The sequence below is a fragment of the Buteo buteo genome, chromosome 6, assembly GCF_964188355.1.
Source record: "Buteo buteo chromosome 6, bButBut1.hap1.1, whole genome shotgun sequence".
In the NCBI taxonomy this organism is placed as follows: domain Eukaryota; kingdom Metazoa; phylum Chordata; class Aves; order Accipitriformes; family Accipitridae; genus Buteo; species Buteo buteo.
In genome coordinates, this window is record NC_134176.1 from 8,851,328 (window position 1) to 8,877,063 (window position 25,736).

Consider the following 25,736-nt stretch of genomic DNA (forward strand, 5'->3'; position numbering starts at 1 on the left):
TGTTAATCTCACAGACAAAACACGCTTCAAAGGTCAGCATTGACAGAAATATCCAGGCAATTTGGTCATTGTTTAGAGCACTGAAAAATTACACACAGATAATAAGGTGAGTGTTAAGACCAGGCTCACAAAGTATAAACTTAAGCTTGATTTAACATTTCTGAAGAGGCTCTGAACTGGCCCTAGAAGCTATTCTGAATGGCCTTCAAATGAAGGCCCTTGCAGCCATTGCATATTTAATAGAATAAACTCCTTTACACTGCACTTTAGATCAGCTGCAAAGCAGGTATTCCCCAGGGACTAGCACACACCAGTAAGCGGATCTGTCCCAAACAATGCAGCTCTACATTTCATACAATCTCACACTGAAAAAGGAGATTGTCTAATCAGCACTTAAAAGCCTTGGTCTGGGAGACGGACACCTAGGTGCTCACTCCTAGCCCTGACGCAGACTTCTTCTGTCATCTTAAACCAGTCCCTTTGTCTCTCTGTCTCAGTTCACCTGCCTCTGAAAAGGAGAGGCAGGAATTCCCTGTCTCGCAGTACTGTTCTGAGGCTTAATTTCATAAGGTGCTTTTGAAGAGTCTCAGAAAAGACACTATAAAAGTGCAGCTATTATAATGTCAGAAACACAGACAGAGGTGTGTGTCCCACAGGCCTTTCCCGAGATACCAATGTGCAAATCTAGAAGAGATGAGGACTCGCACTAGGTCACACTTCAGCAGTCCCATCACAGGAGTTTTCTCCCATAGCTTTGAACAAACTTCACATTTCCAGGTTTCAACAGAATTACTGGGCTGCCCCGTTTTGCAGACTGTCCCCAGTCTCTATTTGTTCTAACGGGCCAAATTCAGGATGTGTGACTGGGGGCTTCCTTTGCCCTCGGAGAGTGTGCGCATTCAACATCTCCAGCAGCAAGTCATACACTGGGACCACATTTTTACACTTCATGCTGAGGAGATGCTCCATTCCCTTGTTACTGTGAAGGAAAACAGAAAATAAGTCAGCTATTTGGGTCTAACAATGCAGAGAAGGAAAACACGCTCATGGCTTCAAGAAAGTCCTAGTTTTTTACTAGGCGTTAAGAGGATTTAGCTGCTGTAGTCCCTGAGATCACTTACCACTATCAACAGTAACAACATCCCAATACTTTAAAGCTGAGTGTTTTACTATTTAGAGAGCCAAGGTTTGTTTTACCCCACACAAACTGACTTCAGAAAATAATGCAGATGTACCAACCCTATTGAAATCAAAGAGAAAACCTCTCTGAGGATGTAAACATGGGAGGCCCACAAACTGCAGCTTTATACAAAAGGAGAATTTACAATGTGTAGCTCTAGTGACTACCTGCCTCTCCTGCCTGGTTGAAGGCCCTTCTTGGTAGGAGGACCAAACTAACCTGGCTAACTTCAAGCAGTCTGTTTCCTCTCTGCATGTCCAGTGTCAAATCTTGCAGAAGGCTACAGGCTTTAAAAGTAATGTTTTTGTTGTGCAGTAAGATACAATGACACCTTGTTAGCTTGAATGCTTTGTGGCTGTATCATGATTTGGATTAATGGGAGATAACTGTTGCCATTGCAGTTGCACATACATATACTTCAGATGCATTTAAGGTTTTGAGGTTGAAATCTAAGTGCACTTGCTCAACACCAAATTTGTCACAGTGGAAATAGCAGCAGCCAGCCAGCACATAGCTGGCCTGGTGGATTGGATTGGGAGGGGGGGCAATTCTTCCAGGACACTGAGGTTCTGCTACAATTCAAGAGTTATAAATAGGTTAATGGCACAGAAGAAACTACAGCCCCCGCCTCCTACACCCAGTTCCTGAGAGTCCTGCATCATTTGGTAATCAAGGCTGAGAGCATCAAGTATTTCCAGAACAAAGTATATAATTGACTGACCAGTGCTAAGCAACGTAAGGGGGAAAGGTCACAACAAGTAGCCTCTAGACTTTGCCTGAGGCAGGCACAGCATAAAAACTCCTGTTTTAATAAGAAAATATAAAAATTTTGCAAAGATTCACAATTTTTATTCATGCCATGCCAGAACAAGAGCTCCTGTAATAAGGAGTCACACCACAGTGGGCAACCCGGATGACAGCGATGCATCAGAGCCAGGAGTCAGGTTCAGCTCTGGCTGGTCCTGTAGCTTCTGTAGGGCTGGCTTTCAAACTCACCCCCAGTTCACAAACTGGCTGTTAAAAGCTGCTTTTCGGCACAGTCAGGTCCCTGCTGCTGCCACCCGCTCTCGCAGGAAGCTGGTTGTAAAGGTGGCTGTCCCTCTTCCAGTGTCCCTACACAAAGTCAGATACTCCCGTCTCTCCTTTGTATATTCCAGCCCAGTCCCAGGACTGTCTTCCCTGGGCACACACTCCACAGCCAAGACATAAGGCAGCTTTATGAATAGGTGGTCTCTGGGTAATAATTCAAAATGACAAACAGCCTGAAAATTAAAGCATCTGTTTGTAGGGCTCTGCGTTTGAGTCTGCTGTACTGCAAGCAAAGATGAGCAGCTCAAGAAGGTTCGGGAACCAGCAGGGAGCAGAGGAGCTGCTTCCCATGGGGAAAGCAGGAGTGTGGCACTGCTGTAGCATGAGTTGCTTGGCAAAAATGCTGTGGTTCCGAATAAAAGACAACAAATTTGGCCTGGGACAAACATGGCACCCAAAGTACACTTTGCTCCAGCAAATCCCGCACTGCAGATCAGTTTTGAAAGAGACTTTTATTTTGGACAGAAGAGTTTTGATGGGTGGGCAGCATTTTTTTTTGAATGGCTGAATTTGTGTTATTATTGTTAAACATTTCAGGCAGATGCATAATGAACAATTTAATGCAATACAATTAAGACAGCATTTTAATATCAACACAATGTTTTTAAGTGCCAGCAAGCACTTGAGTATATTGCCTAATTAGTTGTGCTGGGAAGGAAATCCTTACAATGAACAGAGATGAAGAGCAGTACCAGGACTCCCTCAGGAGTGCTCTGGAGTTCAAGCCTTGCTTTGTTGCTCTAATAAAGACTAACACCTTACGCGTTATGCACATTCTGTAAAATTTACCTTGCGTGTCTGACGTGAGAGAGGAGCATCAACAAATTGGCCAGACGAGTTGTCTGCTGCTGTGAGGGGATTCCGCTCTTTGCAATAACCCACACCAAAGCATTGGTGACTACATTAAGCAGGTGATGCAGCTTCCTGTTGCTTTCAGGTTCTTCTGCTGACAAGGGAAACATGCCTAACCAAGACAAGAGAAGGAATTACTTCCTGCTCACAAGGAAGGAAAAAAGCTACGACTGTAGATTTTTTTCTGATGTAATATTTCAACAGGATTAAGGACGATACATTACCTGACACCCCACCTTAAGACTGTACAAACGATGCTCCGTGTGCCACACCAAACTCTGACTTACATTCCTTTGCCAAAATTTGATGGCCACATTATTTGCAAACTGAGTAACTCTCCCAAATCCTCCCAAGGCAACATTTGAACATAGACCCTTCAGTCCAGAGAATGGACATGCTCTCCATTCTCCAGGGATTTTTTTCCTTTGAATGACTCTGTACCTTAGTTTTGTAACTATTATAAATTATAGCATTATGCTTGCTCTAATCCCTTCTTGCTGAAAAAATCTTTTTTCTCTGAGTATATCCTAGGGAGGGAGGAGAACATGGTGAGAGATGCTGCTCATAGACCCAGCCTGCCACAGTGTCATTAACAGCTCACTAAGGGTGCCATAGTACAGCACTTGCCTACAGTGAGAAACCTTAAAAGTCAGCAAAAGCAAAAAGAGGGGACTGGGGATATGAAGAGGGAAGAGAAGAAATCACCACTAGGAAGGTCTGGAAACACAGAATAACATTATTTATAGAGCAGAAGAGACCTGGGCCAAAAAAAAAAAAAAAAATCCTCACAAAGATACTTATGGAAGGACAAAGCTCCAGAACACCTTGAAAATCAGGAGTAAAAGAGTAACTTTGACAAGAAAGGAGGGGAGGGAGAGGTGAAAGGAGAGGTTTTTTGAGATGTGAGGCTCTGAAGAAAATATGGCTGATGAACATGGGGTTTTTGTTGGTTTTTTTGGTTGGTTGGTTGTTCTGGGTTTTTTTAAGAAAAAAGAACAGCTTTCATTGTCTGTTGAAAGAATGGTATCCATCTATAAACAAGTGGGATAACAGCTGGACTATGCCCCTTCAGAACTGGGCTGAGAATTATGCAGCAGCTCCTTGCTGAAAACAGTAGATGTAAGTAGTTAGCTGTTATTTTGTTGTTGGATTTTTTTAACAAAGTTAATTACAAAATGTTCTGGGGAATAAAATTATTTTACTGCAGACTACCCTAAACTAGCAAACACACACTCCTATTCGCCTTTTGTAAAAGGCTGCAAAGCAAAGCTCCTATCCTGAAATTAATCTTGCAGAACTGTTGAGCACTTTCAATCATTTCTACCAATTAATTACCATTAAATTGGAACATTTAAGCCCAATTAATCATCACTTGGTTTAGTAACTAGTTTTACTAGAATTAAGAACTAAGTACAGGTCTGTAGAACTGCACTCCAACTTTACACATGACCAGGATCCATGGAGATATGAGCAAAAGTTCTCATTGAAAAGGACATGAGCCCCACTTTGTGAGAAGCTTTCAGACTTTGGGTCTTTCATGCAGTTCTTACAACAGGAGCTAGATCCTAAATCCAGCAAATGATACAGCTCAAGAAGTTTCTTGAGCAAAAATCCTTACAATCTGACAGAAGTCCTTTCTTAGTGTTCTCTTTCAATGGCTTTATCTCATTTGACATTTATGCCATTTTTAGAGGCTGATTTCCCAGCCACCCTCAAAATAAAAAGTACAATTTGATGAGTGTCAGAGTCAACCACATACTCACTCGAATTGAGGAGGATCATTGCCTTGACACACAGATACTCCTTGTGCTGCAGTTTCAGCTCTCGGAACCTTGAGGTCATGGCCAGGAGCATATCAAAGATCTCCAAAATTCCCTCTACACATTTCCCCTCGTCCCTATGGAAACACATTTAAAATGTTACTGAAAAAGTAGAATTAAGGAACTCTGACTCACCTAGATAAAAGTCAAAGCACAAAGGAGGCTGCAAAAGGCCTATCCATCTCATCCTTGGGAGAATTCTAAAGGTACTATCATGAAATCTAAATTGAAAATTACATTGGTATAAAAGGTCAGCACCTCTAAGAAACTGATTTTCTCTTTAAAGCGCATGCAGGATTGACTGCAGGTAAGTATGACCAAATTTCTGTAAGAGGCTTTAATGTCGCAGCCAGTATAATTCTGGATAATCAGTTTGAAAACGTAGTGCAGGGCACAGTACCACCTTGAATCATCTTCCAGATTTGTTTCACAAGGAGTTAATACCACAACCAGTGACATCACTATTTGTACCTGACAGAGGCCTCAGGACTTGGTGAATAAGAAAGACCCCCTAAAATAAGTTTCTTGGAACAATAAGACATTTTTAAAGATAAAACAACCTCTCTCCCCATTCCTCAGCACCTTTTTCTGTGAAGGTGTTTAAATGTAAATAGATTTTTTGGTGGTTTTGTGATTTGGTTATTTTTATGTTTGCAAGTGTTTACTGAATACAACTTTCTCCATTTTGGATATTAGAAATGGTCCCATCGCCTCATCTAAAAACCCCCAAACAACCCTAAGCCATTCCAATGGGTTTAAAATTAAGCAGCAGCAAATTTCAAACCACTGAAGTTACAGTTGCTGGTTTTTGGTTAGGTTTTTTTCACATGTACTGGACTTAAAAGAGTCATTAAGCTCTATGACACAGTATTCAAAGAGATGCTTTTTATACTGTCTGTAATATGAGCTTTTATTCCTCCGTAATGTTTTTAAGATGAGACAGACTTAAGCACAGCAGTGCAGGAGAATCAAAGAACTTTAGCCCTCTGCTGGATCCCTAAGAGGAAAGAGCTGAGCCTTCAGGCTGCGAGGCAGTCACAGGCAGATAACACTAACCAGGTGCAGCAAGTACTGCCTGCAGAAAGGCAGCTGCCTGAATATTGCCCAGTTTCCCATGTTCCTCATAGCAAAGGAGAATTTTAAGCTTTGGAGAACGACAGGCAGCTGCCAGTTTCAAAACAAAGACACAAGCATCAGAGGAGTACTTGTCTACAAAGATTATGTAGGGGATGCATCTGAAGTTCAGCTAAGATAAAAACAATCAAGTTACAGACCAGTTTCATATACTCTTCTCTTAAAAAAAATAAAATTACAGCATGCCCAGATACTTGCTAGCTCCTACTCTGCTGTGTCTTGTGGAGATGAAGGAATGCATCAAATAAGCTCACTCTATTCAGCACATATTAGCTCTCTAGGAACTAAATGTATCATACACTTTCAGCAATTTCTTATAATTGCATTGAACAACACAGCATGTCCTTGCTTTGAATTTATATGAGCAAATAATAATTTATTTCCTATCTTCCATAAATTAAATTTGTTTCTCTTACTAACCCATTTTGATTTCTGTATCTATGATGATGATTATTACTGAGCTCAAGCCACAGAACTGGTACAGAGCTGAATTTCCCCAGGTTGAAAAGGTTAAGAGACATTTTAAACCTAGCCAAGAAAGTAGATTGTTTCCCTGACTTTTTACCAGTGGGAAGCCCAGGTCAAATCCTTCTAATGTCCTGTCGAAAAACACCTTTACTATTCCATATTTTTCCCTGCTGGTACATGATATGGAGAAATAATTTTTAATCTTGCAAATATCCTGTTTTACCTTGAAAAAAATACTTTCAGTATTAAAAAGCAAGCTAGGGGTTTTTTTAATCCCTTTTGACTATTGCTGCAATGTTCATTATTATAGCTATTTATGAAGTCTGTACTAGGGGCAGGAAGACAAACAGGTAGATAAAATATGGCCTGACACTATGCCTGCTTTTTTTTGAGGGATGGGGGGAGAAAATCTATCAGCTGGAAGAAATCGATTAACAACATAATGTAGTGCATTGTATTGATGTGTCTACAGTTTCAGCATCTAGGACCTAGACCAAAAGGAACAAAACCAACAAAAGATGTGAAAGAGAAACTTCATATTGTCATGTGCTACAGGAATTAAGGAACTGGCAAGTTCAACAATACCGTTTATGCTTAGCATTCCTTAAGCCCCTATAAGGATGTGGAACCTCAAGGCATTATTGTTACAAATACAAGTAAAGGACATTGTTAGATAAACTATTAAGAGAATCTCTCATACTTAATCCTCTTCCTCTTACCATTCACCCCACCTCCAAACATGCTAATATGAAGTGTTCTCAAGAAGTTTATTTCTCTTACCTGTCTAGTACAAGGTCTGGTGCAAAAATTAGTTTCCCAGGATGGTCGATTGATCTCCACATCAAACCAACCATTAAAACTTCCATCCAGCAGCTCTCCAAGAGTCTTACTTGGTCATAAAGGCTGAGATCAATGAAGCCTAAAATGATGAAAGTAGCATAAAATATATCAATGTGTTTATTTCTCTGTTTTGGTAAAGATGACTGAGTATGTGAGAAACAAAAAGAAACAGAAAGAATTATGGGTTGTGAAGAAAGCCAGAAAAGGGAGCACTAACACTGGAAGGATGACGCTGCCATCTCAAATAGGAACATAAGTATTTGTTATCATCATTGTCAGATCTTCCACAAAACATTTGAAATAAAGCAGAGTGATGTTCAAGGGCAATTACTCCCACACAGCTGGTGAAACTCAAGTGACTGCAGAGGACCTGCCTTATGCTTGGCCACTTCTTTAGATGACAGTCCTACAGCCTTCTGAGAGCCACCAGGGAACCACTTGGGAAACTCATATTTGTCAGAGATTATTGCATTGCACTGCAGAGGACTCCTAAGAAAATAGTCTGTTCTTTCCCCAGAATGCATATGGCTGTTGCTTGCAGGGATTTTTTTAACAGGCATGTTTCTGGGTTTGCTGGGTAACAAAAGAACCCACATCTTGGTGCCTCTGTGTTACCATCACCTTTGTAAATGATGTGTGTTGACCCCATCCCATGCCTTTCCTGCTGCCTCCTTCCCCAAAATTGCAATAAACCAGAAAAAAAAAAAAAAGACAAGGGTAGTTGGTGAAGGTAGTAGTGTCCCCATTGCCTCCACACACAGCATCCCAGAAGTAAGAACAGAATTAATTTGATTGTGCATAAAGCTGTTCCAGCATTGATTTCTCTCCAGAACTTACAGCAAGGCATCAGATAGCATTGCAGCACAGCCAGAAGGGAGAGAGAGTCATTGCCCTCTCTTTCCCTTCCCCTGCAAAAAAGACTGGGGAAAAAAGACACATAGAAGCCAAATAAAGAGAAGTAAAATTTACACACCCCAAACCAAAAGACCAGAAGTGTAAACTATCAAAACGCAAGTGGGAATGCAGACTGCTCAGTCAAGGAGTAAAACACAGATATGATGAAGACCAGTTCAGTGGTCAAAACCAAGATCAGGCCACAGTTTTCAAAGCAGAGCTGCTTTAGATAGGTCTTTTAGCAATGGTGCTTTATTTTCAGACAAGCTGGCATGTACACCTCTGCATAGTAAAAAAACGTTATAGCCTGGCCATAGGAGACAGGTTTCCTGTAGTTCTTGCTAGTTGTCTGAGGTCTTAAAATACACACAGTATGTTTGCACTGTCAAAGAACCTGTCAGTAATTTATACAAATGCTCCAGGTATTTTAACCTTATTAAACTAATAGGCTGGAAGACAGTTGGTGACAGCCCTGAGTTGACATAAACTGGGTAATGCACACTCTCTCTTATCATCGCTAAAAGTGCTGCCTTTCAAAATCGATAGCTTTGCTCCTTATTTTATAAGAAGGGTAAACAGGAGCCTATGAGCAGTACCTTCCCTCCTGGATTTTGCTGTCACAGAATTTACTACAGAATTCACGGCCAACAACAGATTATCTGCCAGACACACACTCATAATTTTAAAAGTGCCTTTAGGAAAATAATCATGGAAATGTGAATAGTACAAACTGATGGTGGCAGTTTCCTGGGAAACAACAGCCCAAAGACATTTCAGAAGTTTATTTAAATAGACATTTACACCAGCATGTGCTCATTTTACTAGCATAAACAACCAGTTACTGGGATTAAAAACTATCATCTCACTTGAGCGAGATGTCAGACCAAGTCCCAGCGTTCAATCTACAGATAAGTAAAGATTCAGATTAATCCCGGATGTCATTTGCTAAAATCACATTATCAGCACCAGCAGTATGATTTATGACCATTGAGCACAGCTATTAGAAGAACTATACCTTTCCTTTTCCTAACAATCTTACGCTTTAGAAACTGAGGACAGCACATCACCACCACAGCTTCCATTGCAGTGTCAGAAGTCCTATTTTATTTGCTGCAGAGTACATTAAACTACTTATTTTTCTACAGCTGTACTACATGTCCTTTAAATCATGTGCTCTATACCTAATCATTTAATTATAAATTACTAAGACTAGAATAAATTTGTGCTGGATGTGTAGTAACTAGCAAAAGACACACTGCTTTGGCCAGCAACGCAGTAGGTTGCATAATGAATCCAAATTTCAATATGACAACATCCTATTGGTTAGCAGTACAGGTTGAGCTATGAACCACGTTGAACTCTCTTAGACTAGGTCAGCAAAGTAAAAGGAAATTACAGAAGTTATGTTCTGCCATCTGACAGCTTAGAATTAAAATACTTGGAATTCAGAAGGAAAAAAATCCATGTGTCAGCTCCTATTTTACTGAGCAACAACAAAAATACAATCCATTAAGCTGAAAGTACAGACAAAAATACAGTCACAGAGTAAAACTCATAGTAAAAGAATGTCATTAAATATTAAATAGGAAAAAAAAAAAAAAACTTTTATCTTTCCTATGTAGGTAAAAAGTTACTGTTAACATAAGCTTCTATAAGGAAAAATAAAAATATTTTCTTTCACTTTTGGTGAGTATCAAAATAATATACAGTAATAATTTAGAGGTGAAAATGGGCTTCTATCCCAGGTACACAAAAGCAAATATTCAGCTTTACAGAAAGTAAAATTACTGCTCACTGGGCCATTAGTCAAGAACTCTATTTTTTTTCTAAGACCTTACCTCCAGGAACCAGGCATGGATCTAGATGATTAACTTCAGGCAAGAATTTTTGAAAACTGAAATTCTGTGTCCTGAGCTTTAGTCATCACAGTTATTTTAATGGAAAAAAAAAAATCCACATTGAAGTAAATGCTCTAACTGCCATGTAATACATCAATATTACTTATAATTAGGTATGTATTAAACACCACATCTATTTTTGGCATTGTTCTAAAATGGTGTTTATTTCTGTTTTGTGTAACAGGAGTGATCATAAAATACAAACATATGTGATAAAGTGTCAGCATTCCCAGGAACTGTTTTGAGGGGGGTTAATTGCTTCAATGGGTTTTCTTCATACAGTTCTCTTATTGCCAAGAAAAAGGTTTTATTTCTGACATCTGTTGAAAATAAACTAAAAGTGATCAATGTCAAAATTTGGGTTGGTTTGGAAACCAAACTTTTAAAAAATTCAAAAAATTAATCTCAACTGGGTGATGTTTTGGGTTTGTGGTTGCTTTTTTTTAAAAAAAAGCTACCACAGTTAAAATAAATAGAAATTAAGAACAATCAGAAAATGGAAAAGGTTGGTTTGGGGTTTTTTTCCCCCATTCAAATATTGCTTAAAACGAGGTAATTTTCCAAGACTTTCCCTGGTTTTCCTTCACAATTCACTTTCTACCTGATTAACGTAACTATATTGAGTCCTCTGAAAGGGTACTTTTTAATCAAGTTTTTTATGATTAGACAAGAAATTATAGCAATAGACACCCTTTATGGTTACTTACTTCACAGTCATTTTCAGAGTTTCCTAAATCAGGAAAAATAAGGATTAAGGATTCAGGCTCTCAGTTTAAAATATTCCACATTGATGGCAAAAGCACTATCACTTTGCAAATGGCTAGCGGGATTTAAGATGCTGGTGCTGTGCGAGCGTCTCCTCCCCAGCAGCTCAGCCACTGACCCTAAAACCATCACACCTGAACCCTCCGACACAGCGGCTGAGCCATGGAGGCTGTAATCTGCAACTAGCAGATGCGGTCCAGCAGCTGGAGCTGGTAGCACCTTCAGCCACTCCACCTAGATCTGAAACAAGATACGCTTCCCTTCTTCTAAATTCTTAGTTTAAGGATTATATGAAATTTTCTCCACCAAACTTGTTTCCTGCCCTGTGTATGCAGTCAGTTTATTTCTAGACGTAAGGATTACTGTCATGTCTTCCTGTGTGCGTATTCAAGCAGCAGCAAGTGCTGTTCATAGTGCAGAAGCGTGACAAGACCAGGGCACGCAGCAGCACGCTCTGGTTGCCTTCAGCGTAAAATCCGAGAGGAGCCATGGTGTGCTGGTTCCTCAGTCCTGATGGACGTGGGCTTAGGACTACCGGACCCACTGCAGAACGTATTAGCCATGCAAGGTAAACACAGCCATAGGAATCACTTCTAGCAGAGCACTGTATCTGAAGTTAAGGATTTCGCCCCATGCTGCTATATGTCTATCAATTATTCAATGCTTCTTTCAGCTCACTGTTACTAGTTGGTCACCTTAGCTCTCGCTAAAGGGCCACAGGCTGCAGTTTAGTGTATGCCAGCCAGCAAGTTTTCTGCACAGCTTTGCCAACTATCTTCTCTGTGTGCTGGCTGCTTTTATTCTGGCTTTTATTCTTCATTCTGACTGTTTCAATCGTAGGCACTTCATGGAGAAGGAATTGCAAACGCTCACCTCTTCTAGTTTGTAAGAAGTAAAATGGTACATTGCCACGATACTGGGGTCGCATTTGAGACATTCAACACAATAACGCATGTAGTTGTACTTCAGTGCATGTTCTTTGTGTTGCCAACAACCAAAAGCATCCTTATTGATTTTTGTTTTGAAGGAGAGAGCACAATAATTTTGAGATCAATACTGTGCACCACTTTGCAATCTGATGCTCTTGTGTAGCAACTACGTCAAATGAAGCAATTACAGACACTCAGTGCTCGGACACACTTCAGTTTTCAACTGTATTAGAAACCTTCTATCAAGATTCAAGGAAAGAATTTGGTTTTATTTTCTTTTTTATAGCAATCTAGTTAATACCCCTTTTAAAGAACCTTCTAAATCAGATTAATCAGGTATTTGTAGCTGATGAGGCAGAAATTATATGCAACACCAACTATGTTTTTTAGCAAAATGAACAAGTATTATTTGACTAACAACAGATAGAAAATTATTGGCTAGGTTGTTGTCTAAATCAAAATACATCCCGGTGAATTACTGAGAGCAATAAATTGCCCATTACTTTACAGGATAAAGTACTAAGACTTTCATACCATACATTTACTGTGTTGTGTTATTACTTCAGGGTAGAGAATGATACATTGATGGTAAAAGCATTGACTAAAATAAACAAAAACAAGATTGAAATTCTTACCAGGAATTTTTTTGGCCCAACCAATCATGTGAACCAGCTCTTTGTCTGCCAGTTTTGTCAGGGACATCATCATGGAGGCCTCCGTGAATGGTTTGCTGGGACGACTCACCAACACATTGGGAGGCTCCGCTTCAAGTAGCGTTAAAACAAACTGCTCCGGACTGACTGTGCTGAGCAGGATCTCTTTTACGCGGGTTGCCGTCTCATTGTATTTCTTGGCTTTGCCAATGCAATGCATCTGATCTTCTGAATTACGATGGCTACGCAGGATCCGATATCCACAACGTTCTCTTCTTGAGCCTGACACAAGAGGCATGTGATTGCATTCAAGTATTTTTCTCTCAGTATTGCATTACATAAATCCAAATTTTGGGGTGAGAAGGGGGAAAAAACCCTTTAATATTGGATGTTCTAATATTGAACATCAAGTTTCAGAATTTCTAGAGCATTCAGCATTGACTTAACTTTGTTTCCACTGACTTCAGCTGAGGGTTTTGTTTATTCTACTAAACAAAAAATAAAGTTTAAAAATGTTTATCTTTGAGCTACAGTTAACTCACTTTAAAAGTCCATGGGAAAATTCCCATTGACATAAAAAAGAGATAAATCAGGTCTTTAAATGCAAATAAAGATAACTGTTTGTAAATTCTGTTCTTAAATTCTGTTTGAGATGTAAACTGGGGGAAGAAGAGACTTCTGAAAGTCTGGCCCATGATGCAGAGTAAATACCTCAGCCGAAGCACAGCTGGGCCTCACTGCTAGCTGGGTGTTCAGCTAGGGACCTACTGAGATGCAACCTATTTTTTCCCTAAGCCAGCAGGAGTTTCCCCAGAGCAAATTCAGATATCTACAACTAAAAGGAGCTACAGACCCAGAGGCCATCAGCTGGGGAGATATGGGGATCCACAGGCCAACTATTTGACAGACTGAGTGTCTAAACCTAGCTATTGGTAGGGTCCATATTGTATAAATGCATATACTTTCCACTGCTTGTGTTCATAGGAGCGCTATATTTTCCATCTGTGCTGAACTATGTGGCTGACTGTGGATACAGGTATTGTGTGTGTATATGCCTCATAACAATACACGCTCAGACTTGCTACTGGACCTGGGGACGTGGCAATGTGCTAGTTTCCCTTGTCAAGCTACTAGATTCAGCAGTTCCTATCATTCTTCATCCATATTGATCAGAGTTATATAAACCATGAGTTATCTAAATTCCAACAAGGCAATGCCATTCTGGCCCTGGGTTTCAGTTAGCAAAGAGGTCTAAACACAAACCAAATGAAAAAATAAAGGCAGTGGCGGCACAAAAAATTAATTTCAGATGCTGTTGACAAGACTTAGTCTTGCTAAATAAGATGTTGAGTGAATGCAGATTCTCAGTGGTGGAGGTTCCTCAGATGAGGTGGCTTTTCAGGTCATAGTCTTGTCTTGCCTTCAGCAGCTGTCGAGCACCATTTGAGTCAACCCGTGAGAAGGGTGAGATGCAAAGGCCAGTCAGGTACAACCTGAAGGCACTGAAAAGACTGGATAAGGATTAACAGAGTCTGCCAGGACTTTAAGGATGTGGAACTTTCAATTGCACATTGCTATCATCCTCACTTGCTGCCTGTTCAGCAAACCACCTCAGATGTAAAAGAGAACTGGATCACCATTAAAGAAGTTCTCAATATTGGAGAACACCCTCTACCTGGAAACCCAAGAGACTGGGAGACAAATGGGCAAAACTAGATCAACGAAAAGTCCTCATGCATGGAGGAATCCAAGTGGAACAAGGCATTTGGAACTGCAAGCATTATCAGCTGGAAGTCCAGCTTAAAGTCTGCACCATTTGGGGCAGGGATGGTTTTGCATCTTTAAAAGGAATGTGGGTAGGATGAAATGGGTTGAGTACTGATAGGACATTTGCACAAATAATAGATTGAAGGAAAACAATCAATGATTTTCAGAAACAAATGCTTAGCCAAATAACATCTAGCTAGAAGTTGCCAGAGCAGCTGAACAGCAGTTAGGGAAAGATAACATACCAGCAGAGACAATCAGAGCTTGAGACATTATCTTATGGTAGATTCATGAAATCAGACTTGATGATGATACCCCCAAAAAAGCTTACCTGCAGAACTACAGAAGTCACAGAGCAGTTTCTTCTGTCTGGGTAAATCCTTTTCTTCCCGAGAGAGTGAAAGGACAGTGAGGCATAGACTAATTTCTACAAAGACACTTGGATGATGTAGTGAACTCTGCGCTAAGCCTCATTTTGGACTAGTGCACAAAGGTCAAGAGGAAAATCTTAAAGTGCTTTGTCAGCTTCAGAAAAACATTAGAATGGCACAGTGGGCTGCAGACTGTTCTGAAGTCATGTCATGCACAGAAAGTATGTAAATATTTTCCATCAGGGAAGACAAAAAGAGGAAAGGTCAACAGTGAGCTAAGCAACTGGAACAAAAGTACAACTGGAGACAGATGCAGAAATGCCTAGGTATCAGGGTGCTCTATCTCCAGAGAGATCCATGGCTCTGATTTCCATATGAACGTGCATGTAGAGACAGTAACCTCCAGAAGAGATCTGAACTAAAGCAAGAAGCAACACCACACATTGTTTCCACTATTTAGAAAACTGAAGCACATTGAACATGGACATCTTGAAGGATAGAACAAGAAAAATTGCACAGAGGGACTAAAAGCCATAGGGAGATGCAGGGCAGAGGAGAAATTTTCTTGAGCTATCAGAAAATACCAACTGCTTCATGACATGCATAGTTTTTGTTTTCCAGTACCTGGTGGAACTGTGAAGACCCAAAAAGAAGATACATGAGCAGCAGTCTTTTAATTAAGCACATGGAAAAGTTGTTCAGTTAGGGACCATATCTAAAATGATAAAATCAGAAAAACCACTGGTTCAAGAGGGACCTGGGGAGGGGAGGCGATGGAAGAAATTCCAGCAGTTTGGACACACCTGCCAGAAGCAACATGTGGTCAAGCAAGCACTTGTAACGAGCTCGTTGACCCTAGTTCAGTTCCTGGCACTGAAGTGAACCAAGTGTAGGACTCCACATCCTCTGATCAGCTGTCCTCAGCTCTGTTACACTGTCACCCAGACTTCTCTGTGGCACAGAAAATATCAGGTCTTTGGTGCCAACACCTGAGTTATCCTTTCCAGTTCACTGTTGTAAAGATTTTTAAATAATATTTTGTAGCCTATCCAAAATATAAACATGCAGGTAAGAGTCCAGGTACTTTAATGCAGATCAAAGAAATCAGTAAAATTTTTACAAAAATTTTAAAATAGTAGTCTAGCATCCTGTTCTAATTGATATAATCTTGTACAATTTTCATCTGTGCAGCTGCACCCCATGCTCCATCTTAAAATAATTCAGTCAGGTTGTGGTACTTATTGACAGTATTAAAGGTCTCAACACTTGTGGAGGGTTCTTACTGGGAAACAGCAAGCCCCTTTAAGTTCAGGTTATTTAGCTAAATCAAGTTTCGTATATAACCAGTGCTTATTTAAAAAAAAAAAAAATCCATTTAAAACATAAAAACAGTTTCTGTAATCACATCTCCAGTGCAGAAAGCCAAACTAGGAGTGTTATGACATTTCTACATAAAAAACTTGTTACTAAAAAAAAAAAAATATAGTTGGTGACAAAAAAAAGGGGGGGGGGGAACCCCCCAACCAAACCAGATTGTGAACTATTGTTTGTATTTTTTAATGGCCAGTTATTGCCAAAGCAGGCAAAGGCTGATTCACTGAGCAGTGTGCATAAAACACAGCTAGTCAGTAATTAAAAGAGATACCATTTATTTTCACATTAAAATTTTGGGGGGGGGGGGGAAGAGTCTATTGTAAGATTACACAGCTAAGAAAACAACTTTTAAGCTTGCTAGTTAATTGACACATCAGAAAGTAGCAGCGTTTCCAGTTAAAACATTTCAACAATGTAAAGGAACTTCTGTGCTTTTTATTCAAATCCAGATTTTAGGCAGTACTGAGAAATTTTACCTGTACATCTATTAGCATCCAATAGGCATGTATAAGTGCTTATAAAACTATACATTATAAATAATTATAGACCAGCTTAATGTTTGGCTTAACTAGACACAACGATGTGGATCAATCTATGGAAAGGTACAGCAATAAAATACAGCTTCTCAGATTAGGGACTATCTCCAACTTTACCATAAACTCCCTCACTATACTTAATAGCTAATATTCAATCATATAAAGGTAATTCAGGCAATTGGAGAACTGCACAAGATGATCAAATCCCTCATTCTGCCTACAGCACTCTCCTTATTTAGAGATATTCTTTGCACAAGAAAATAGCTGTATTCAACTAAGAATGCCGGACCAAGGGCAAGACTTCAAGCTACAGCACCACAGATGACATGGGTAGATGATCTCAAGAATGTAAGAAATAAGACACATTGAAAAAAAGTCATTAAAATGAGCCTGTTGTTCACTCACCCATGAACAAGCCACAACAAGCATTATTGGCAGTGAAACACATTATTTTTAAAGAAACTCCTGCTTTCTTTACAAATTCTTTGAAGATCACAAATGCCTCTGCTGTCTGATATGGTGGGCAGTTATATGGCATGTTGCTCCTTATATTGATTTGGGACCCTGGCAACTGCTTATGTAACTAACCAGTTCAGCAGTGACTGCAGATTCTACCACCGAATTTATTATAAGCAGTTTTTGTAAGTGTTTGAGCTTAAAACTCGCTCAAGTATACATTAGTAAATCATTATCACTCCAGTCACCTTTGAAAGTAAATGCAAATGTTCTGGCGAGTACACCTGTATTCACAGAGCAGACCTACTGACAAAGCAGCTGCTGTCTCCCACACATGAGAATATCAGCTGAAATTACAGTAATTTTTACAATCGCTAAAATACAATTAATACATCTGATGTCCAGAGAATGCCATGAAACTTTTTTCCCTACTTTCTGCGTGAAAAGTAAATTACAGTATTTCAAAGTGCTATCCAGAAACTGCACACAGCAGCCACACACAGGAGAAAAAGAGTGCCAAATCCTGAACCATATCAGCCCACGGAGAAGTCTGTTTTTCTTTCTGCTAACTTGTCAAATGATGCCAGTATTCAAGGGCAGTATCTCTCCATCACTTTTTAGTATGGGCCCTCAGCCTCCTCACTTTGGGCAGAAAGGGGCTTTATCTTTGGAACATTTTCAACACATTGAGAACTAGCACATGGGGAAAAAGATAGAGGAGTGGGGCAGAGCGGGGGAATAAAAGGTAAGTCTAGTCCAACAGGGAAACTGAAAACTCCTTGTGGAAAAAGGTCTATTTGAGCCTCAGGAAGCAAAAAAGAAAAGCACGAGCACCGCTGTTCCCAGGGTGGCTATAGTGAAGTGATGAAGCAACTCCCCTCTTCTTTACTGCCTTTGGCAAACAGCCAGTCCATTTCAGCTCTTCAGGTAAACACCAGAAATCTTCAAGAAAAGACCAATTTTAACCTGATCTGTTTTATTGAGTTTGCTGGGTGGAGTTTAGTGCAGTATTTCTGTTTTCCTTATTCTTGGTGGCAGTGCTTTGCAATTATTTTTCTACCATTGCTAGTAGTCCTAGTGCCAAAATTTAGCAGTAGCTTTCTTGATTAGAACAGTAGGCAACACAGACTTCCTACAGAGAAACGTGCAGATGCACTGTCTAAGACCCTCATTGTGCTTTTGGCAATGATAGTATATTTTGTAAGAAAATCCATTATCACCTTAATACAAAGCACCCTCAAGCTAGCCTCCACTGAAATACCCATGGGTTATTGGGTTGACTTCTCAACGTTTATGAATGCAATGACATCCAAAAGAGTTTCAGGCCAGGAAGCTCCAAAGCAACACTTTTCCTACTGCCTCCTCCTGTTTTAAAGATAGCATGTACTGCCTAATCACATTTACACACCGAAACATATGCTATGTACGCCCTCACACATATATGTATATTTTTTCTCAAGGTGTCTATTGATAATATGCAAAAATACGGATTTAAAGATTTGATGCAAACAGCACAGAGTTTTTATGGAGAGCTTTCATAAACTACAAAGAGGTAATCGAGGTTCTTTTATCACTTCTGCTGGACAACAAGTCTCCACGGAGCAAAAATGCACTTACAAACCATTCTGTCCTATCCAGGGTTTTAGCAGATGTGAACCAATGCATTCACTAAGTGACCTGGGAAAGGAGCAGAGATGAGGAAAAGCCTTCATTAAAAAGAAAACATACTCTTTTATGGCTTTCTACAATAAAAAAAACTGTATTAAAGCATGGCTCTAACAAGTAAAAACTTGGAAGATAATCACTCTGGTCTGCAGGAAATGGCATTTACACTTCATGCAAGAAATACAGTCTTAAAATTTTTCTGGTTTAAATGTCTGTCACCATGTGTCCATGCATCAGCATTACTCACAGCTGCCACTTAACTCATCAGGCAACTCAGATAATTCTAAGTAATTTTCATATTCCTTTTTCTAAAATTAAATTGTTAAGACTCTCAAATTAAATTCTCAAGAGTCTCAAATTTCACTGCTACTATTTAAAAAACTAATTTTTTAAAAATACTATTCCTGTTATTTTCCTATTATAGTTTCAAAGTGTCTTTTTTGGCCTGGCACAGTCATTAATATCCTATGAACATTCATTATTGTAGGAAAATATGTTTATGAATATATGACAATATTAAAAAGGAACACAGGCTAAGATATAAGTACATATTATGATTTATTACTTGTAATACCATAGTGACTATGAGGTCTAATCACAAACCAGGACTTCCTGGACAATTAGAATAATAGTAAAGAAAGCATTGTGGAGGACTATGTTATAATATCATAGTGGAATCAATCTTTACAAAAACTCTCCAACTCCAGAATTCAGGCTTGATTAAAGTCCTGTTGGAAAAACTTTGAGTAAAAATTTCAGTCATAAAGACGAACAAAAGACAGTGACACCATTCAGAAAGTAAGGTTTCAAAAGGAGTCTCTTTTGCAGCATTAGGCTTTCCTTTCTGGAAGGCAGACAGCAAAGGTAGCCAAGACCATTTTAATGAAAAACACCAATAAAGTTGAGATGCATCATCACTGCAGAGGAAGATAGGACTTTCATATAGAAAGAACTAGCTGACTTGAGCAACAGAAACTAAATGTACTTCAGGAATACAAAAATAATACAAGGAACAATTGAAATTGTAGCTCTAAGCTGGGAGTTATAAGCTAGAAATGAAGAGGGAGGCTGCAATCATAACAGATCATTGAATGATTATCAACTGCCAGCATGATGCAAGCATGAAAAAGGCAAATAGGATCCTGGATTGTATGTGGAGAAAAGCTTCCACAGAAACAGGTATGTATTGATGCTACTACAGTGAGGAGAGTTCACAGGAATACTGTCCATGATTCTGGTTATCCAAGTGCAAAATGGATTATTTCTGCCTGCAGCAGATCGAGGGACAAGCTACCCTGATGACTTTCAGATTCTGTCTACTCTCCTGTTTGGCAAGAGGAGGAGATTTCTTGGTTTACTGAGCCTAATAAAACAAAGGTTGTGAGGGGATATGATGTAGTCCATAAATACAACCAGACCATTAACAATAAAGAAAAGAGGAACCTCTAAGCTGCAAGACAGTGTTGCCGCAAGAACAAATAGGCATTAATTGTCCAGCAATAAATGCAGGCCGGAATTCTAAAGAATGTTCCTAATGAAACAGGCAAACAGCCTTCAGATCAAAGCAGTGGAAGGATGAAAACACAGCCCAGCCTTGAAATAGAAATAGGTATCTACATTAAATGGGATGAAATGAGATACATGCCTGCAAATCACAGAGGACCAAGCACAGTGACCTTCTCCTTTCCACCCCAGTGTTACTATGTGATGTTTTCCCAGCCTCTTTCTATCATGTACATTGGGAAATCTATAACAAACAACAACAAACCTTGACTGTGAAAGTACATTAGATATTAAAATATCTTTCAAGTTTTCTTCTTCTTAAAAGTAACCTTTAAATTATCATCTATAAATGTACAACTACATTGAAGTCACATCGCTGTAAGTACAAGATAGGAGTAAGAGAAAAGGCTGGATAATTCTGAGTGGTGCAGTGCCAAACAGCGGTTGTTCGCTACTTCTTTTGATGGGGGCATCATCTGAGAAGAGCCTGTTAAAAAAAACAACAGCCTGCCCAATGCCTTCCCCTCGCTGCACCACCAAAGCCCCACAAAAAAGCCTGGTAACCAGAGAGCTGGTTCTTATAGGATTAACAAGAAGGACAATGGAAAAGTTGTCATTCTATTAATATATTAAGACCTATTAAATACAAGAACCTCTTCTAGACCAGAAGTCCCCAACAGCTAATTTTTGGAAGCTGAGAGTTGTCAGCAGTAGTCTCACTTAGATGCAAGTCTCATTCTTACACTCCTCCTGAGGCATTCACTCTTGCCACTGTTGGAGGCAGGATACTGGGTTAATTAACTACTGCTCTGATATGGCACTGCTGTTCTTGCATTACATTCAACCAGCAGAGCACAGTACAGGCTCATTTACCCCATATTAGAAGGGATTTCAGTTCCGTTTGAGGCTCAGGCAGCAGCAGGTCTTGGGTTCCTGTTCTGCACAACGCAGCATGCAAGTAAATTGCCTTCGCAGAGCTCTGCAGAGGTACTATGGTTTTCCTGTGCTTAACCTACACCTTACTCCTTCCCACAGGTTTTCTTCTGCTTCAATAATCAGTACATTCCTTCCTATAAAACCAGCTTAAACCTTGCTCTAATTGCCTGTTGTGCCTTTTTAGGATTCCAAGAAAAAAAGAAAAAATAAAAAAAGAATTGACTGACGGGGAAAACAAAAAAGCCAGCAAAACCCAAGCAAACAACACAGACATGCAAAACTCACCACATTTCATCATTCCCACTTCATAACATTTCCGTAGCCGGCATGCTTGGCAGCTTTTGCGCCTGTTTTTGTCTATCGTGCATTGATTGGTAGCTGGGCAGATGTAATCGTTATGTCCTGCAGCAGAGTAAGAAGAGAAAAAATAACATCTCCAACAGTCTCTCTTGGTCATTTCCCAAATCAGGACCTTCTTGATTTTAAGCATGTCAACTTTTTCATTCTTATATCTAAGCTCCATTAATTTAACTGATGCAAAAATGCATATTTATCCTATACTGAAAACATCAATCTGTGGCCTCAAAAAGTAAACACACATAGACCGGCTTTTATTGATGGTTGTTAGATAACCAAGCACCTTCTAATACCAACTCATTTTTGAAAATGTGACATATGATTTTGTGGAAATTTGCTCCCAACATCCAACTTCTTACTGTATATTGGGACTCCACAGATAACAGATAGGTTTGTTTTTTTTTCCCTTGGCAGAGTTGAAAACTGCAGTGCACACAGCTTCAGTCCTGCAAAGATTTAAGTAAACTACAGCTCTATTTACTGAACTCTCTGACGTGGTAAGTTCCAGGAATGAAGAAGTCTTTGGAGGATTGACCCTGGACCAAAGTTAATAAAAAAAAGCAGCCTAAGAGAGAAAGAAGACTAGTATAAAATAACGCATGCTGTATAGTACAAGAAAAAGCACAAGCAGAAAGTATAACTTTTAGATATTGTGGACAAATGTATCTCTTATTTTTACCAGTTTCCACTACAGCCTCTTCTGTTGTCTTCTCCTTCTCTTCCACCTCACCTCGCTCCCACCCAAACCCCTTTACGTTACTGTATTTCATTAATCAATAATCTGGTCCAAACTTTTATTACTGTAAATTGGACTTGAGCATGCTCAGTCAAATAATCTCCTGCCAAATACTGGAAATCTCTCTTGCAGTAGTTACCAAATGATGCAAAAAATATTCACTCATTTACATTTCTTAAAAAACAACCTGAGAAAAAAGACATTAAGTTATTTTTTTAAACTTTAAGAATAGATCAGGAAAAGATACAGCTACTAGAGGTTTTTTTTACTTGATGCAAGTCCAAGAGTTCATGTCCCCAAGAGTAATTATTTAACTGAACCATTGTGACTATTTCCTTGCAAAATTAAAATAATTTTAACCTTGAATTTTTGAACCGACAATTTTAAAAAGAAGAGATCAGATTACAGTTTGTCCTGTTTCCTACTGGCAGATATGACTGAAAAACAAATTACTGTTTATCACTCTTCACACAACATGGGGGGAAAGGAGGAGGAAGCTCTCTGTTGCACTATAACCCAAGCACACAGGAGTATGAAATGGTTTAAAACTCCTGTGGCCTTGGGATAATTCAGCTTGCAGACAGATGTTCAGAGATGTGGGACAAATACACTACACTACAAACTTGGACAAGCAGAGGAGACCACACACTCAGTCATACCATCTAATTTTAATCAGGCATTAGCCCAACATTTTGGTCTATGGTAGGCCCAGAAGGTTTTTTTTATTTTTATAAGCAATATCCTTCATAACAACAGTTGCAACTGAGTGCTTGGTAGTGTTTTATGCCAAGAACTTACTTTCACTTATTTGAATTACAAACAAATGTTACCTGACAGGGTACATTAAGGTGTACAAAAGGCCACAATGGGTAACTTGTTCGTGGCCAAAGCACATGTGAGCAATGCAGAGCAGGCAAATAATTTTCCTGACAGAAAACACTTTGAGATCAAATTCAGTCTCCATTTGTGACAAACTGGAGACAAAGGTCTCTTCAATTATTTTAGAAATCAAAAGAACTTGCACCAGTTTATAGAAATTGTTATTCACCCATGCAGAACTTGCACAATAAATTGAAAGGGCAAACAAGTTTCGAATTAAATTTGATTCTAGTGGTGACGCCAACTCTGCCATATTGATCCAAAAGAAAATATCTCAAGATTGCTAAAGGCTTTGTGTGCCGAAGAGGAAGGGAACATTACAAACTGAAAAATGACAGGATTTTCTGTGTTAGTATGCGTACATAGTATCCAATGTCAAGCCAATTAAGTTTCCACCAAAAGGCCCCAGAGGCCAAAGAACATGACAACTAGAGCCAAGGTTAAAGAAATTAAGTGGTCCAAAGCTGCAATATGGTGCATAAGTCACTGCCCGTAGGCTGTGGTAACAAAGATGGAGACCTACATTTACTTCATATTGCAGCCACTCAGCAAATTTGAACTAAATACCAAATATTTAAGAATTTAAACACCGAAGTGGAAACCTTTGATAGGGCAATCTGGCAGAATAAGAAATATTGCAATGTAGGCTCTAGGGGGTGGATGGCTGAGAAATAACAATAATCAGGTTTGTACCCAATACTTGCTACACATATTTTTATATCCTACATACTGTGTAGGACTCAACAGCTCCAGGCAATATACTCTTGTCAAGAATAGTTCCTGGCAAACAAAGTCTCCAGTTACCTACCCTAACTGTGTCTATTATAACAAATTCACAATTACTGTCTACTTTGGGACACAAACTGCAATCAGATTCACAGGTCTGCAGTGCCATCCCACCGCGGCCTTTGCTGCAGGGCCTTCCCGTGCGATGTATTCCACCTCTTCTCTAAAGAAATCAATTGCTCAGTTTGTAATGTTTCCAGATCTTGATAACATAAGAGCCAAAAGATAAAGTAGTCAAATCATGTGTTGCTCTATTTTCAGCAACCATACAGCAGGATTTTAGATCAACTCATTACTAGATCAACCACTGCAGCTCCTGATCACATGAAACAACTTATTTGAGTAAAGTTATCAAAAGCTGATTCTCCTACCTTGAATACTTCTTTTAAAGAATGCTTTGCAGCCTTCACATGACCAGACCCCATAGTGGTATCCTGAAGCATAGTCACTGCAGACTGCACAGAAGTGGGCATCCCTTTTTGAGCCAGGATTATTTGCAATTGGGCTTGTACAGTCATTGCCATTAGTTTTTCTTTTAAACGGTTCTCTGATAGAAAAGAAAAATATCTGTTATAAAGAGGAAAAAATTAATCTACATTGCAAATAGTTTCATTATTTTCCATTGTCTTCTTATTACTGAACACAGGATAGTGTGAAAAACTGTTTCAGCCTTTTTCTGATAAGGTTATTTAAAGCATATTTTCAATGATGACAGACTATAAAGTTTTAAAATACTCAAAGGCATAAAACTGGACTGCTGATGTGTCATTCACATGAACTCTGGGAAAATCATATGGAATGCTGATGGATCTTGAAGAATTCTTGGAAATGTACAAGTCCAGGAATTTGTGAACCAAGTGGACTTTGTCTTTGGGAAGCTTCGCATGGAAAATGCAAACTCAGACAGCTCAGACTGACATGATAAACACTACCACAAACAGAGCGGCAGTTGCTTTGGACTGCTAGCAAGGCAAAATTCTAGACAGAGCAATACACATGTAGTCTCAAGTATTTCATCCTTTAAACGAGGCTTTATTCATTCAATGAGATGCTGGAGACAAATATCTTGAGATGTGAGTCTCAGCCTACAAGGTCAACTCACAATGTTAGACAAAGTTTTCTGTTCGAGGTGACAACCCATGTTGATCACCCTAATGCTAAATAAAAGGAAGCCTGAATACAAGAAGAATGGAGAAACAAAATTAATAAAATACTTTCATACATAAAAAAAAAAATTATTGCTCCATAGAAATTAGTAATATATATGCATTCCTGAAGCGCTGTAAATAGTTTCAACTTACTGGAACTATTCTTAGTGACTGGATTAAAATTAGAACAGGTTAAAACCATGAAAGAACAGCCAATTCCTGACACCAAGATCCTGTAAACAAACAGCAAGAGGAAAGGAACTTAGATTATCAGTAAAGTGTGTTTTAGGTATAGGAAGCACATTCATTGTGTACTTTTTCTCTGGACCTCATTTGCTTGGTGGTTTTAGCATGTCTTACCTTCATGGCCAATACAATTTCTAGACAGAAAATAGTGTCATGTGCAAAGTCTCAGCAGCAGTTTGACAAAAGGAAAGCTGCATAGTCAACTTACAGGTATAAACTTAAGCACAGAGACAGAAGTTAGAAACTGTAGAAGTTTCCTCATCCCACCTTCCAGCAGGATTAGGGAGGAGAAGAAATATCACTTGGGATGAGACAGCAGGTAGTAGAGTTTATGACTTCTAAAGAACAAGGGTACATTGCCAGGGCAGAAGAAACCTGTTCACCAACAAGAGCAAGTTTAAACAGAACAGTAGAAATACGCTGAAAGTGCTGTCAAAGAGGCTTTAGCTAACAT

At 39.3% G+C, this 25,736-nt stretch overlaps 1 protein-coding gene across 1 annotated transcript in view; it reads right to left on the reverse strand.

The window, feature by feature from the left end:
- Window positions 1-789: 789 nt before the first annotated feature.
- The window catches only part of ESR2 (estrogen receptor 2), a 30,441-nt gene continuing 5,494 nt past the window's right edge, over window positions 790-25,736 (reverse strand). The window contains exons 2-8 of the mRNA XM_075031050.1: window positions 24,260-24,435; window positions 21,416-21,532; window positions 12,505-12,804; window positions 7,324-7,462; window positions 4,885-5,018; window positions 3,059-3,233; window positions 790-979 (exon numbers count right to left, since the gene is read on the reverse strand). Of these exons, the coding sequence (XP_074887151.1) occupies window positions 790-979; window positions 3,059-3,233; window positions 4,885-5,018; window positions 7,324-7,462; window positions 12,505-12,804; window positions 21,416-21,532; window positions 24,260-24,435 (1,231 nt within the window). The remainder of the gene's footprint in view (window positions 980-3,058; window positions 3,234-4,884; window positions 5,019-7,323; window positions 7,463-12,504; window positions 12,805-21,415; window positions 21,533-24,259; window positions 24,436-25,736) is intronic.